Source organism: Leptonychotes weddellii, chromosome 4 (assembly GCF_054177405.1).
Source record: "Leptonychotes weddellii isolate Sample4059 chromosome 4, ASM5417740v2, whole genome shotgun sequence".
Lineage (NCBI taxonomy): Eukaryota > Metazoa > Chordata > Mammalia > Carnivora > Phocidae > Leptonychotes > Leptonychotes weddellii.
This window is the reverse complement of record NC_138372.1, coordinates 14,002,834-14,018,473: the sequence shown is the minus strand read 5'-3', so window position 1 is coordinate 14,018,473 and position 15,640 is coordinate 14,002,834. Positions and strand designations below refer to the sequence as shown.

The following is a 15,640-nucleotide window of genomic DNA, read 5'->3' as shown; positions in this document are numbered from 1 at the left end:
AGAGATGATGTTATACAGTTTTTAACATAATAATGGATCAGAAATTTATGAATCATTTTTATGCCAGTAAGTACATCAATTTAGTTGAAGTGAACAAATTTCTTGAAAGGTACAAACCACTAGAGCTGACTGAAGAATAGATAATCTGAGCATCTATTACACTGAAATAGTTAAAAACGTTCCCACAAAGAAAACTCCAATCCCTGGTGTTTTCACTGTTGAATTCTATCAAACATCTAAAGAAAAAATAATACCAGTTCTGCAAAGAATTCTGTACCAATTCTTCAGAAAATTGGAGAGATTACTTGCCAACTCATTCTATAAGACCAGCATTACTCTGGTAATAAAACCAGACAAATAGATTTCAAGAAAAAAAAACTATAAACCAATATTCTTAATAAATGCAAAGAAGATTTCTCAACAAATTTTCACAGGTCAAGTCCAAAATTATATTAAAAGATTAATACATCACAACCAGTAGCATTTATCACGGGAATATTGTGATAACATATGTTATAAAACATTCAAAAATCAATGTGTGGCTCTATGGAAGATGAAGGAGTAAGCAGCTCCAGGATTACTCCTTCCACTGAAACAACTATTGAGCTAGCAAGATGTGTTAGAATGAGCTATTTTGGAATTGTGGAGCCTAGTCAAACATGTGTGCTACCAACACCAGGGGAAAGCTTGATGAAAAAAGAATCTGGTAAATTTCAGTAACCTTGGCATTTTGCATGGAAGCTCTTAGTCCCTAGCCCTGTGGAAGACAGTAGGGGAGATGGTGGTGCAGTTTTCTGGTGGCCAGGTTGAGAAATGAAGACCTTGTCCTCCAAAGATTGGTGCTATGCCTTTTAATCTGCCTGGCAATTTACTGAGGGTCTAGTGCAGGGCCCGGCCATTATTTTAACTGCTTAGACCATAGTGGTTTCCTGAATGGTGTCTGTCAAAGAATTTAAAGAAACAGCACATTTGTCTGTGGTCCTACCCACCCCACACTTTTCTCATTGGATCCATGCATTCACTGAAATCTCTGCAAGGTCACTGGCTGTGTGGGGAGATATAATGGGTCAGAGACTGTAGTGACCACACATACAGGAAGAAATGTAGTCTTTGTCTAAAGTCAATAAACAGATGACTACAACAATCTGAAATCCAGAGTTACATGTTACAATATTCAAAATATCTAGTTGCCAACAAAAAATTACAAAGCATATAAAGAAACAGGAAAATATGGCTCATTCACAAAAAAGAAATTGACAGAAAGCATCCCTGAGGAAGCCCAAATGTTGGACATACCAGACAAGGAATTTAAATTAACTGCCTTAAATATGCTCCAATTGCTGAAGGAATCGTGGACAAAGAACCGAAGGAAATCAGAAGAACGATGTATGATCAAACTGGGAATATCAATAAAGAGGTAGAAATTATAAAAACAAACCAAATAGAAATTCTAGAACTGAAAGTTGTAATAGCTAAATTGAAAAATTAACTAGAGGGCTCCAACAGACAGAAATAAAAATCTGCAAACTTGAATATAAAGTAGTTGAAATTGCTCTGTCAGTCAGGGGATCACTGATTTGACACTAATTGGCTGCCATAAAAATCTGTCTTTAATTTTTTTTTTTTTAAAGATTTTATTTATTTATTTGACAGAGAAAGACACAGCGAGAGAGGGAACACAAACGGGGAGTGGGAGAGGGAGAAGCAGACTCCCTGCCGAGCAGGGAGCCCGATGCGGGACTCGATCCCGGGACTCCAGGATCATGACCTGAGCCGAAGGCAGTCACTTAACCAACTGAGCCACACAGGCGCCCCTGTCTTTAATTTTTGAAATGAAATTTCTGGCATTGTTATATGAAACTATGAGTATCACTGAGTTTCTTAAATTTAAAAAATCCCCATAGTTTTTTTTTTAAAATAAGCTTTATGATAATACATATTGGAAAATTAATTCATTAAACATATAAAGGAGGGCACCTGGGTGGCTCAGTCGGTTAAGCGTCTGCCTTCAGCTCAGGTCATGATCCCAGGGTCCTGGGATCAAGTCCCACATCGGGCTCCCTGCTCAGCGGGGAGTCGGCTCTTCCCCCCACACACACTCTCCCCCCCTGCTCTCAAATAAATAAAACCTTAAAAAAAAAAAAACATATAAAGGAGGCTTTAAAAGAATTGCTCAGTTTGAGGAGCAGGAAGAAAAACGTATCAAGAAAAATGAACAGCACCTGGGGACCTATAGGACACCATCAAGCATACCGTCATGGCCACTAGAGAATCCCAGAAGGGAAAAGAGCGAGAGGACAGGGCAGGAAAAATATTTGAAGACATAATAGCCAAAAACTTCCCAAATTTGATCAAAGATAGGAATCTACATATCTAGGAAATTCAGTGAACTCTAAGCAGGATAAACTCAATGGGATTTACTCCCAAGATATATTACAATGAAACTTTTGAGTGACAAAGACAAAAATCTTGGGGTGCCTGGGTGGCTCAGTCATTAAGCGTCTGCCTTCAGCTCAGGTCATGGTCCCAGGGTCCTGGGATTGAGCCCCACGTCGGGCTCCCTGCTCAGCGGGAAGCCTGCTTCTCCCTCTCCCACTCCCCCTGCTTGTGTTCCCTCCTTTGCTGTGTGTCTCTATCAAATAAATAAATAAAATCTTTAAAAAAAAATAAAAATGAAAGGCAAATCCATAAAATAATAGTTATAAATATATATAAATCGGCACACAATGTATAAAGATATAATTTATAAAAATAATGTTAAAGAAGCACTGAGCACAGAGAAGTAATCAATTATGAATATTGTTGTTACTAATAAAAATGTTTGAAGGGCAGTTAGAAAAATGAGGTTTTAGAAAACCTGGTCTTCCCTATCCTGACTTTTGGCTTTTTTATAAAATACTTGGTTCAGTGACTTTTTTCTGGAGACCCTAGTACGTTCTGCAAGAGATAGTGATGAACCAATCCATAAATTTGAAGCCCAGCCTTCTAGGCTCCAGAAAGATGAGGTAACTTATGCAGAAACACAGAGGTTCTGAGAAGCAAATGTTTCTTTCCAGGGACGATTACAAACTTTACATACAGCTCACCACCAACTCCCTTTGGCAGTGGTTAAAGGCTTTCATTTTCAAATTTTTATGTCATATTTTATTAATGAGCAATGTACTATATGTTTGATTTTATTGTTGTTTTTAATTGCTCTCAGACTTTATTTTTGTAGGTTTGGGGTTGGTTAAATTGGTATTCTATATAGCTGCTCTAACCTAAGAATAAATATGGAAAATGTTTCAAGATTTTGAAAAATTGATTTCCTATTCTTAAAAGAATTTATGGCCATCATCTTTTGCTTTTGTGTGTATATTTAAGTGTGGGAGTAGGGTATTTAATTTATCAGCATTGAATCAGAGAACTTGCAATTATTGAAGCATGTTTCTAAAACTTCATAGGAAAATATTATTTTAAAATGCTACCTAAATGGTAAAGACAATTAAAACAGTAGGATGAATTTTTTTTCTCCCACAGAATTCAAGGTAGCTTTTCCTTCGTGGATCTGGGGAGGGTATAGGAATATATCAAAGTCTCCAAAGGTATTAGAGAAAAGCTGGTGCTAATAATCTTTAATAATCTGCTAATATTCAATAATCATTTTAATTTTTTTTTAACCATTCCTCTAAGAATTGAACAATTATGGCATGATTTCCTTTTTTTTTATGTTTAGTATATGTGTATAATCATAATTTTATGTACATGTGTCAGAATGGCATAAAAATCATCAATTTTTTCAAGTATTTTTTAACAATTTAGGTGAAATTCACATAACATCCAGTTAACCATTTTAAAGTGTACAATTCAGTGGCATTTAGTGTATTCACAATGTTGTGCGACCAGCACCCAAAATATTCTTATTGCAAAAGAATTGTTAAAAATTTAGTCATCAGAAGTTTGTTTTTTTTTAATAACAGTAGTTACATAATTGGAGATCTTTACATTCTTTTTTTTTTTCCGGATTTTTTTTTATTCTTCTAAATGAAGAGAGAGCTCTTCCCACTACCCTTTGGGTTGTCCATCTTTAGATGTGCCCTGTGGTTAGATGGTATTCAATTCAGGATTAAATTACCTCCTGGAAAATAGGGTATGTCAAATCTGTGATTTTTTTTTTTTGATTTTTTTTTTGTCCACATGTAATGTACTGTGAAGGCAACTATGATGCTTATACTTTGTATCACTGGCATCAGGATCATAAAAGAAGCTCAGATTAGTGTATGAGCAGCACAGTGTTACGCAGTGGAAACAGGGTGTGGTCTTGCTGATATGGGGCTTTTCCCTTCCAGGTTAGTGGGTGGCTCTAGCAGGTGTATGCTCCTAGGAGTCTTGTTGGTGCCCAGCATGGTGCACATTCTTAGTGCACTGAGCCCTTGGAACTGGCTGAGGTTGGTGGTGGTCTTCCCATCTTAGAACAAGTCCTCCCGGTAGAAGTAGTAGCTGAGTCAAAACTGAACTCCCAACCCCCACCCTCACCCCCATCTCTGACTCTAAAGTCCATGTATCTGTGCTCCGTCAAGCTGCCTCTTGTGGGGGGCCTTAGGACTTAAATACGTGGTAGAGCTAGCCAGTGTTCTGGGAGAATTTGAAAGCGTATACACTTGTTTTTATACTTTCCAGGGTGATTGTCATGGATGTGAGACAAGAGCCAGATAACTCTTATCAAGTATTTAAGAACAAAATGAGAGTAGCCTTGGACTGCCACTATCCGAGGACAGGAGAGGTGAAGCCAGTGCTCCTAACAGGGCTGCAGAGCTCCTTATGTGTGTTCAGGGAGCTTTCCAGGGGCCCTCTATGCCTGCCGCATGCCGTGAACAGTGTGTGTGGATGGTACTCTGAAGGCTGACGCAAAGGCATTTCTGCATTGGGTTGGACCCACACAGGCCATGATGATGTGGTTCATTGCAGTGACTACATATTTACAGTCTTTCTCCATACCAGAATATTCAGTCCTTTGGAATTGAATGATTTTTGTGGGGAAAAAGATCTTTTGTGCAATACTGATAAAACCCTTCATTTTTGTTGTCCTCCATACAATACACTAGTTGTTGAGGAATTTTATGATATGGCATCATTTCTCTTAGATTCACAATGGTCACGAGGTGTTTGAAGGACTTCACCAAATTTAGAATTTTGACAGCTGTTCTGTGGCAGGACTGGTATTAAACCATAGGCTGCAGAAGGAGTTAAATTGTACTGTTAGTATTCCTGCCCTGCCATAGAGCTAGGTCACTGCTAAGAGCACAACTGAATGATTTGGAGTGAGCATAGCCACAGAGATAATTCTTGGGGTCTTGCTGGTTTTTTGTTCTTAAGGAGAATCAGAGAGAGACGATATAAAAAGTTGGAGAAATACTCAGAAAGGTAGTGGAGTGAGAGTCTTAGAGAACTATAAATAAAAAATGGCTTCTGCTGATCATTTTGACTCTATGTAAAATAAAACATATAGCCCATGACTTTGTTTTCCTCTCAGGTTGTTACTAATATTGACTTACCTTAATACATACAACATTTTATGTTTCAGAAGTTGGACTTCATAGAGTCTGATAGTTCCTGTTCCTCTGAAGCACTTTCAAAAAAAGAACTCTCTGCTGAAGAGCTGTATAAGCGACTCGAGAAACTCATTATTGAGGACAAAGCGAACGATGAACAGATCTTTGACTGGGTAGAGGTACAGAGATTATGTCACCTTCCCTGATATCTCTGCAAGAACAAGTCTTGTGGGCTCCCTTTCATTCACAGACAGGCACACCTCAGAGATAGTGCGGGCTCGGTTCCAGACCACAATAAAGCGAATACTGCAGTACAGCGAGTCAGATTAATTTTTTGTTTTCTCAGTGCATATAAAAGTTATGTCCACACAATACTGTAGTCTCTTAAGTCTGTAATAGCATTATATCTTTAAAAAGTACATAATATCTTAAAGAAAAATACTTTATTGCTAAAAAATTCTAACCATCATCTGAGCTTTCATTGAGTCATAATCGCTGATCACAGATCATTATAACAAATACAATAATAATAAAATAGTTTAAAATACTGTGAGAATTACCCAGATGTGACACACAGAAGTGAGCAAATACTGTTGGACAAATGGTGCTGATAGAATTGCTTGATGCAGGGTTGCTATAAACCTTCAATTTGTAAAAAAACACAGTATCACTGAAGTACAGTAAAGTGAAGCACAATAAAACAAGGTATGCCTGTATCTTCCCTTTCGCTTCATAGCAGTATTTAACCTTATTAAGTTAGTTTTTATTTTTTCATGTATGTGTATTTGAAACTATAAGGCTGTTTTTTATTTTTATAAGATTTACAGTCTTGTATAAGGTCAAGTAAAACTATTCAAAACAGAAGCCATTTTTCGGGGTCTCTCATTAGTTTAGGGTATACCCTACATTTTACTATTCAAAAAATAGACATTTTGGGTGCCTGGGTGGGTTAGTCGGTTAAGCACATGCATTCGGCTCAGGTCATGATTCCAGGGTCCTGGGATCAGTCCCACATCGGGTTCTCTGCTCAGCGGAGAGTCTGCTTCTCCCTCTTACCCTCCCTTTCTTTTCTTCTTCTCTGTCTCTCAAATAAATAAATACCTTTAATTAAAAAAATACATATTTTTTCTAAATGTTCCTGCATTTTAAATACTATTCTGGGTGAAATTAATAAATAATACAGTGTTATTGTGACTTGTGTTGGCTTTCATCTTCATAGTAATTCTCCCTTCTGAAAATTTTATACCTTATTTTTCTTGTGGAGTCTACTGATCATGTCTCTTTTTAATCTGCTACTGTTTTCCTTTAGTGATTCTTGTTTATGTAAGTATGTTTTATTTGTACACATTTTTCATGGAATCATATAATAATCCAAGTTGAAAGTCATGGGTGGCTAATCTGGTCCTCTCCCTCTTGGATAAATCCTTTTTTGTAGTCTTTGTAATGGCTTGTTAATTCTTTATCCACTCCTAGGCTTTGAGAAATAATGAAACTTCTGATAATTTGGGGTTTTTTTAAATCTGTTTTCCTCCATGTCTATTCAGGATAATAAGTCTATCCTGTCATCTAGTTGGGAATCTTTTAATTAATTGTAATAGTTTACCATTATATCCCTGTCTCCCTCTCTAGGTTCTCTCATCCTTTCTTGAAATCTTGATATCCAGACTCTTGTCTGGTTACTCTTATCCAAACAGCCTGCATTTTCAGTATCCCTCTCACAAGTGACATGTGCAAACTGAGCATGACTGCCAGATGTGATGCAACAGTGTGGAGTTAGGCAGTGCTGTTCCATTTTTTGTTTTGGACTCTGTGCTTCTGGCAGACTCACCAAACTGAACTCAAACTGCTCTTTCAGTCATATGGTACGCATTCTTTTATGTTCCTCAGTTTAGTTATCTCTACCATCTGGAACTTTAATGCATTTGGTTTTGGAACCAGAATGGGGCTTTTAAAAATTATTTCTGCTTATGTTCATCTGCTTAAATAAGATACGAGTTTTTGTCTGTCAGGACAGTTTAGATTCTGACTTTGGTCATAAAATTTCCTTGCCATCTTGTTCACTTTGTGTCCTCCTTGCATTTCATTAATGCAATCAACTTTATCCCCTTCCAAGTTATGGGTAAAATATGTGAATGGGGCAAAGTAGCTTCCTTTCAGGGACAAGATCCCACCCGTACCCCCATGGACACTTCCAGCTGCTCACCTGTTTATTATTTCACATCATTTTGCTGTCTGTTTCATCTTTCATCTTGCCCACAAGGGTACAGCTGCCATTACATAATTTGTCAGAAGCCTTGCTGAAGTCCAGGGAATATATACCTATATCCATCTGAGCTACCATATACTAATTAAATCAGAAAAGGAAAGGTTAGTTTAGCATCACTTGTTTTTCATGTACTTACTTATTCCTCCTGGCATACCCATCTCTTTTCTCTCTAAGACTTTTAAGCCATTTATGTGGTAGTTTGTTGTAGGATTTAGCATAGAATCAGCATCAGCCTTTCTGGCATGTTATCAACGTGCCTTGTTTTGTTTAAAAATCCAGTCAGTGGGCACCTGGGTGGCTCAGTCGGTTAAGCGTCTGCCAATGGCTCAGGTCATGATCCTAGGGTAATGGGATGGAGCCCCACTTCGGGCTCCCTGCTCACTGGGGGACCTGCTTCTCCCTCTCCCCCTGCCCTTCGTCCCTGCTCGTGCTATCTTCTCGCACTCTCTCTTTCTCAAGTAAATAAATAAAATCTTTTAAAAAAAAAATAGAAATCCAGTCAGTGTTTACATATTTAACATTATTCTTTTTTGCCATGATTTTTCATAGATACCATCATTTCAACCATTTGGTCTTTTATGTTCTTATGTATCACAAAATGATGCCATTTTCACCTCTTCATCGATGTTCGGCTTCATTTTTTTATATCACTATTTATTCTGCCTATTCTGGACCAACAATTGTTATCCTTACAGAGAAGACAAAGGGTAAATTTCACTGAATGTAGATTATACTAATAAAGATGACTTTTAAAAAAGGAGAGAAAGAAAAAACAAAAATGTAATAGTAGTTGAGCTCATAGTACATGAAGACATTTGTTGCTCTGATACCAGAATTATGTAAATCTGAGTTTGCTTACCCAGTTAGCAGACCCATTTGCCTTCTTGTTCTTCCCATTTTTGTTAAGATCTTTGCTTAATCTGGGGTGCCTGGGTGGCTCAGTTGGTTAAGCATCTGCCTTCAGCTCAGGTCATGATCCCAGGGTCCCGGGATCAAGTCCCGCATCGGGCTCCCTGCTCAGTAGAGAGCCTACTTCGCCCTCTCCCTCTGCTGCTCCCCCTGCTTGTTCTCTCTCTCTCTCTCTCAAATAAATAAATACAATCTTTAAAAAAAAAAAAAAAAAAGATTTTTGCTTAATCTGTAGTGTTCTCAACACTATTCTTCAGGTCTGTTCTGTTCTTAAATATTAGAGTTACAATATTTAGCTTTATTTGGTAAAGCAATATGCAGTTTATTTCTTTATAAGAAACAGTCAAATGGTTTGGAAGTGGTGTTTATTATCTAATTCTTTTTAGCTAATTTGTTCATATTTTTTCAGAAGTATTTGGGAATTTCAGATGATACTCAGTCCTTGAAATAGCTCTGTCAACCTATTTTTAAAGTATTGTTGAACCAAAAAGTAATGGTGTGTTCTTATTCTCTCATTTATTCTTCAAAAATAATTGTTCACACTTTGCAAAAGTAATTTCTGGGCCTAGACCAGTCTGGCTTCAGTCTAAATAAAGTTTGTTTGTTTACAAGGTGTAAACCAGCAACTGGCTGTAACACATAAATCATCAAATCTTGTATATGTGGCTCTTGCCCCATCCTATCCCCATCCTCAGCTGTTAGCAGTAGCACCACATGTTTCTGTTCTTTTAGAAAAGATTGGTAATGAAACCTCTTACTGTAACACAGCCCACCATGTGCAGTGCTGCTGGTATCCTGCAGAGCTGGCCATCTGACTTGTTAACCCCTCTTAACTTGGCTCTCGCCAAGTGATGTATGAGGTTAGGTATTCAACAGAGAGAGAGCAGCTAGTTAGTCTGTGTCAGTTTTAAAATTCATAAACATTTAACTGATCTCCAAATATCTTTGAAATTCTTAGCTTTCTAACACAGAGGTTTATAATGACATCCTAAGTTTGTTCCTGGCCAATCATTTTAAGGCTGACCCAGTGGAAAATACTATGCTGTGCTATTAAAAGAAGCTGAGACAAGCATTAATTCCTTGAAACTGAGGCAAGCATTAAAACTTTGAAAAGTATTTGAAATACCTTCCTAGAAAATGTCTCCTTTTGTTTGTGTTTTCCTTTTGCTATTCATCTGGCTTAGTACAGCGTTTTATAGCAAGATCTTTCTTTTTTTAAGAAGATAAGATCTTAAGAGAAACTAAGAAACAAATTTGAAGCCCATTTACTCTACTTAACATATCTCTAAGTACATTTTTTCTGCCATCCTTAGAAAAGAGTAATATTTTTCTCACCACCACCTGAAAGATTTGAGACAATGCTTGAGTTTAATCTCTAGTTCACATTAAAGTTAAGGTAGAAAAGCAATGTTAGCACATCTAAAAATTGTTGCACACTACTCAGAAAAGTAGTCTCTAAACACACTGGGGTGAGATCATCTTAATATGAGTTATTTATTGAGGAAGAAAAATGTTTTTAAATGGTTGTACTTCCATATGCACATACTGCGCAACACTGTATAATTGAGCAAAATATAAGCAGCAGTAAGCTCTCTGAAAACTAAATGCTGCTACCTAGAATATTTTCAGACAGAACTGGTGGTAGCCCAAGTATTTTCCAATGAATCAAGATTAATTTTTACAAGAATGTTGAATGTGACCCCATCTGTCCGTAATGCCAGATGAGGCCTGGTGTAAGAGAAATAATTTCTCTGATGTGCAAGGGTACTTTTAACTGTTCCATTTACTTTTGATTTCAGGCTAATCTAGATGAAAGCCAGATGAGTTCACCTACATTCCTTAGAGCTTTAATGACAGCCGTTTGTAAAGCAGCTATTATAGGTAAGTAAGATTTCTGAACGCAGCTCTTAACATCTGAAATCCCCGGTATGTTAACTGCTGATGATATGGGTCTGAGTTTATATTGTCTTCAAAATTTGCCCTATGAAACTCATTTTCTTGTGCCAGTGGGTGCCATTTCTGTCTACAATGCCTAGCTATCTCAAGCAGGGGGATGATTAGCTGCTGTGCCCATAGAAAGCCCAGATCTGAGCAGCTACTGCATGCCTTGTGTTCTTCCAATTCAGGAGAAAGTGGGTACATGCCACTTGGGTTGTTTCCTTCTCTGTTGGATGTGGTTTTACGTTTACCTTTCACCTCCAGTATGCGAAGCCTCCTCCATCTTCCATTCAAGATTTATAATGAATGGGTTGAATATTCTTAACCTAGTATCAATGAAGGATTCATCATTTCAACAGAAAAGCCATTTTATATAAAAACATATGAGGAAAGAAAACAATTGTTTCTTTTGCTTTATGTTGACCTTAGATGATGAGACAATGTCATTGTTAATCACATAGATGGATAGGATTAGGGTTGGTAGAAACCCTAAGTATTTAACCTGCATATAGTATTCAACAATATTGAATGAGATCATCCACCTAGCCTCAGATAGAAATTCACATTTCTATCACTGCAGTAGGGAAAAAAGTCCCATCAGCTCAAAAGTTCAGAATTTCAGGTCTGTCATCATTTTAGAAGATAGCTTCAGAATTATATTTTAAGATTTTTTGTCAGATGAATGTTTTTTCAGTGTTAGGTCTTTAATGAGGTAAATAACAAGCTAATAGAAAGTCTTTATAAAAACGTCTTAAGTCATTTCCAGTATCTGTGGAACTGTAAGGCTGGTGTTTTTGGTTTTTTTGGAGTTTTTTTTTTTTTTTTTAAAGATTTATTTATTTATTTTAGAGAGAGAGCGCAAGAGCGAGCGGTGGGGGGGAAGGGAGAGGGACACACTGAGCACAGAGCCCAATGCGGGGCTTGATCTCATGACCCTTAGATCATGACCTGAGCTGAGATCAAGAGTTAAACAGTCAACTGACTGAGCCACCCAGGCGCCTCATAAGACTGGTGTTTTAAAATCACACTTGTAGAGGTGCCTGGTGGCTCAGTCAGTTAAGTGTCCAGCTCTTGATTTCAGTTCAGGTCATGATCTCAGGGTCGTGAGATCAAACCCCGTGTTGAGCTCCTTGCTCAGCAGGGAGTCTGCTTGAGATTCTCTCCGTCCCTCTCCCTCTGCCCCTCCTCCCCACCCCGTGCTCCCTCATGCGCTCTCTCTCAAAGTAAATATTTTCAAAAATAAAATCACAGTTGGAAAGTATAAAAGTTGCTTTAAAAAACAAGATTGTACCCCAGTGCTCACTTACAGAGGAGATAAAACCTTATGCTTCTTGGCATTGAGGATGAGATTTCCTCAACCTCTTTTTACTGTGCCTTTACCCCAGAAGGCCTAGATTGTATGTGTTGTTTGCCACTGTTAGAGTTGGTCCTCGCCCTCCTAGTAATAATAAAATGGTTCCGTTTTACCCTTCTGAAAAGATTAGCATGAACTATCACTTTAATTTCCTTTTTAATGTTTCTTTTATAGTTTGGAATGTCACAAAACCACTGTCCCTGTTTCATTATGATTAAAGATAAAGAATTGGGTGCACTCGTTTTGAGGGAACCCGGCACTCAAAATACATCCCCCCCTCCATGTATTTTTATTATTTCAGGAAGAATATCCCATTAATAATTTCAGAATATCTTAGATTTCAAAATCTTTTCCTTGGACCCCCCCTTGCTTCTGCTTTCCTTGTAGTCACGTCTTATCAACTCATAAAATTAAAAATGGCTGTGTTAACTCCTTAAATGTAACGCTTCGTTCTTGTATCACCCGTAGCTGACTGTTCTACCTTCCGAGTGGACACTGCTGTTATCAAGCAGAGAGTGCCGATCTTACTCAAGTACCTAGACTCGGATACAGAGAAGGAACTGCAAGCACTTTATGCACTACAAGCATCAATAGTAAAACTTGATCAACCTGCCAGTAAGTTTACCTCCTACAATTAACCCAACCAGTGGGTGAGATTTATCCAAGTCAGGACTTGGGTTTTGAACAGCAAATAATAGAAGAATCACTACTAACAAAAACTCAGATAACCAACAACTTTAATAAACCTGGATTTTTTATGTACTTGACTTCTGTGAGAAAATGGTAATAAAATTAGTTTATATTAGAGATTTAATCCTCACTGTAGGGCAGGTCTGCCTAAGTGATGGAAATGTATCTGTACCATGCAGTATGGTACAGTATATTCACTTGAGCACTTGTGAATGTGGCTATTGTGACTAAGGAGCTTAATTTTAAATTTTATTTAATTTATATGTAAATAGCCCCATGGGGTTAGTGGCTACCCTTTTGGATAATGCAGAGCATTGTGGTGATAGCATGCTTGCATTACAGTCTTTCACCTTCGACACAGGTCTTAGTAATGAAAGAGGATGATACTCTTCAGAATCCTCAGACACCCAACAAAGACATTAAGGTGTTTTAGACTAATTTTCACTTCAGGGTTATGATTAATTCTTTGCTAACCAGACAAATAAGGTAACCTGGACCACCCAAGACTTAGTGATATTGGTAAATTACCTGAATTGTATTAAATCTTGAAAATTCAGTTGAAACTTGTGAAAATGGATAGTAGTACAGGGCAATTTCAGAGCTGACATTGAAGTAGCTCTTTGGTACTTCCTTAGGTTTTATCTGTTGCTGGGCTTTCCTTCTTTGCTAGTGCTGATGAATCCCTCTAGGAGATAAAGGAAAAGATCGAAACAAATAATCCTCAGTTTGTAACTGATGAGACATCTAAGTCTGAATCAGAGAATTAACTGACTTTTGTTTTCTCTTTCTCAAGACATTTGGAGGGTCATTTAACATCATGACTTCCTTTTTCTGTTCTTATAGGATGAGGACTCATTCACTTTTCAAGAGATGAAATTGACGCTATATGCTCAGCCAGTCAAATTAAAGTGTCTCCCATAATGATCAGCTTTAATAATCCCTGGAGAGATGTTTAATTCTAGATTTACCATCAATAGAATTTTGGCCACTTGTTTCCATTTCCCCATAGGCTAACCAAGGTTTAGAGGATGAAAAGTGATTTCAATATTAGCTTAACTAATAAAATTACAAAGATAAAGCCAAAGAAAAAATTTAATATGACTCATTTTAAGCCTAATATTTATTATCAATTATTGTTTATTCTATTGCGTCCCTCTGTTCATATGAATGGGGGCTGACTTTAAATGAACTTAAGAGCCCATAATGAAGGGATTAAAAATAAAGGTTTTTATTTTTAATAAAATTGGTAATAAAAATTACCAGCTTTTTCTCTTTTTTGAACAATAACATAAGCTAAGTTTCCACTGTGGAAGCAAAACAGAAAAATTTGCCCAGATCATCTGGGCATTGAAAAAAACAGGCTGTTGTTTCTCTGGACAAAATCCAGATGAGATAGTTTTTACCCATATTTTCCATATAAATTATTACTCTTTCCAGTTTGAAAGCAACATTAGAAGGGGGGAAAGTACCTTCTGCCCTTTTCTTCCAAAATTTGTAAAAATTATATATTGTAAAATTTCAAACAATGGAGAATGTATAAAGAAGAAAGTAATTTGTGTATTTAATTTTTATAGTGTGTAGTTTGAGAACTATATAATATCAAACACCTCAGCACTATCAGAAAATAGTTCAAATTGAACAAAATAATAGCAATAAAAATAATTTAGATTGCTTAAATCTTTTTCCTGTTCTTGAGACAAGTTGTTTTTGCTCTTATACTATAAAGAGGGAATATGATGAATTGTTATGGATATTCTTCTCTAGGGGAACTCATGTGCATTCATTCATTCATTCCTTGGAAATATAATCTCTCTATCACAACTACAGCGCCTCTAGAACTGATAGTATATTTTTACTTCCTTGCAGATTTGCTACGAATGTTTTTTGATTGCCTATACGATGAGGAGGTGATCTCCGAGGATGCCTTCTACAAATGGGAAAGCAGCAAGGACCCTGCAGAGCAGAATGGGAAGGGTGTGGCTCTGAAATCTGTCACTGCGTTCTTCACGTGGCTGCGGGAAGCCGAAGAGGAGTCTGAGGATAACTAAAGCTTCAAATACACAAAACGAAACAAAAGAAACAATTTAAGTATTTTTTTAAAAAGTTTCACGTCTTCGCCAATCACAGTGCAGCAAGGCCAATTCTCGCAGAAATCCCCACGTGTGCACGAGTGGGAGAGGGGAAAGAGAAAAAAGGTGATCATGGAGGAAAAAGGTACTGGAAAAAAGTAAACTTCAAACCTGAGGGCGGGAGCACTAAAACCAAAATACATGTATTATTTATAGAAAATATTTTCTGTTTTAATCTTTTCTTTTTAAACAAGGACTCATACTTTAAAAAAACACATCTGTTTAGCAAAATAAAAAAAGTTGAGAACTTTTTAATTTATTTTAAGGACTGCAAATGCCAGTGTAATTTTTTAATTTGCAGTTTCTGTAAACAACTTGTATAATAGAAAAGCAGAGAAATAAATTTCCCTCCCCTGCAGATGCACCTCACGTTTGTTTTAAAGCATAGTAGTTAGTCCAGATTTAAGAAGGTTTGGGGTGAATAAGGTAAGAAAGATTTTTTTTTTTTTTTTGGGCATCAAATCTTTCTGCCTGCCTCTCAGCTTGCTTCAGAAAATTAAAAAAAAAAAAATCACAATAGTAATCAACACATACATAACCTTGGAACAGAAGGAAATGCTGTGGACCAGAGAACTCCAAGAATTGTTTAAAAAATTTAAAAAACAAGTGCTACCCTGCGAAAAGTACTCTTAATACTTTTGAAATCTTTAGAGCAACTTTAAGGCTTGTAAATACATAGAACAAATATTTAAAAAAAGAAACAAAAAGAAATTGAGTCAATACTATTTCTTTTCACTTTCAAAATATAAAGAACAAAATAAAGACAAACATTGCAAGTTTAAAAGAAAGTAAAATGACTTCTCCTTTTGACAGCTGCTGCATG

General features: G+C 36.9%; 1 protein-coding gene across 1 annotated transcript in view; it reads left to right on the top strand.

Annotated features, from left to right (window-relative positions):
• Positions 1 to 15,446, top strand: part of EIF4G3 (eukaryotic translation initiation factor 4 gamma 3) — a 228,172-nt gene extending 212,726 nt beyond the window's left edge. Inside the window, exons 33-36 of the mRNA XM_081816832.1 lie at positions 5,564 to 5,710; positions 10,506 to 10,587; positions 12,467 to 12,613; positions 14,555 to 15,446. Of these exons, the coding sequence (XP_081672958.1) occupies positions 5,564 to 5,710; positions 10,506 to 10,587; positions 12,467 to 12,613; positions 14,555 to 14,736 (558 nt within the window). The 3' untranslated portion in view covers positions 14,737 to 15,446. The remainder of the gene's footprint in view (positions 1 to 5,563; positions 5,711 to 10,505; positions 10,588 to 12,466; positions 12,614 to 14,554) is intronic.
• Positions 15,447 to 15,640: the final 194 nt, after the last annotated feature.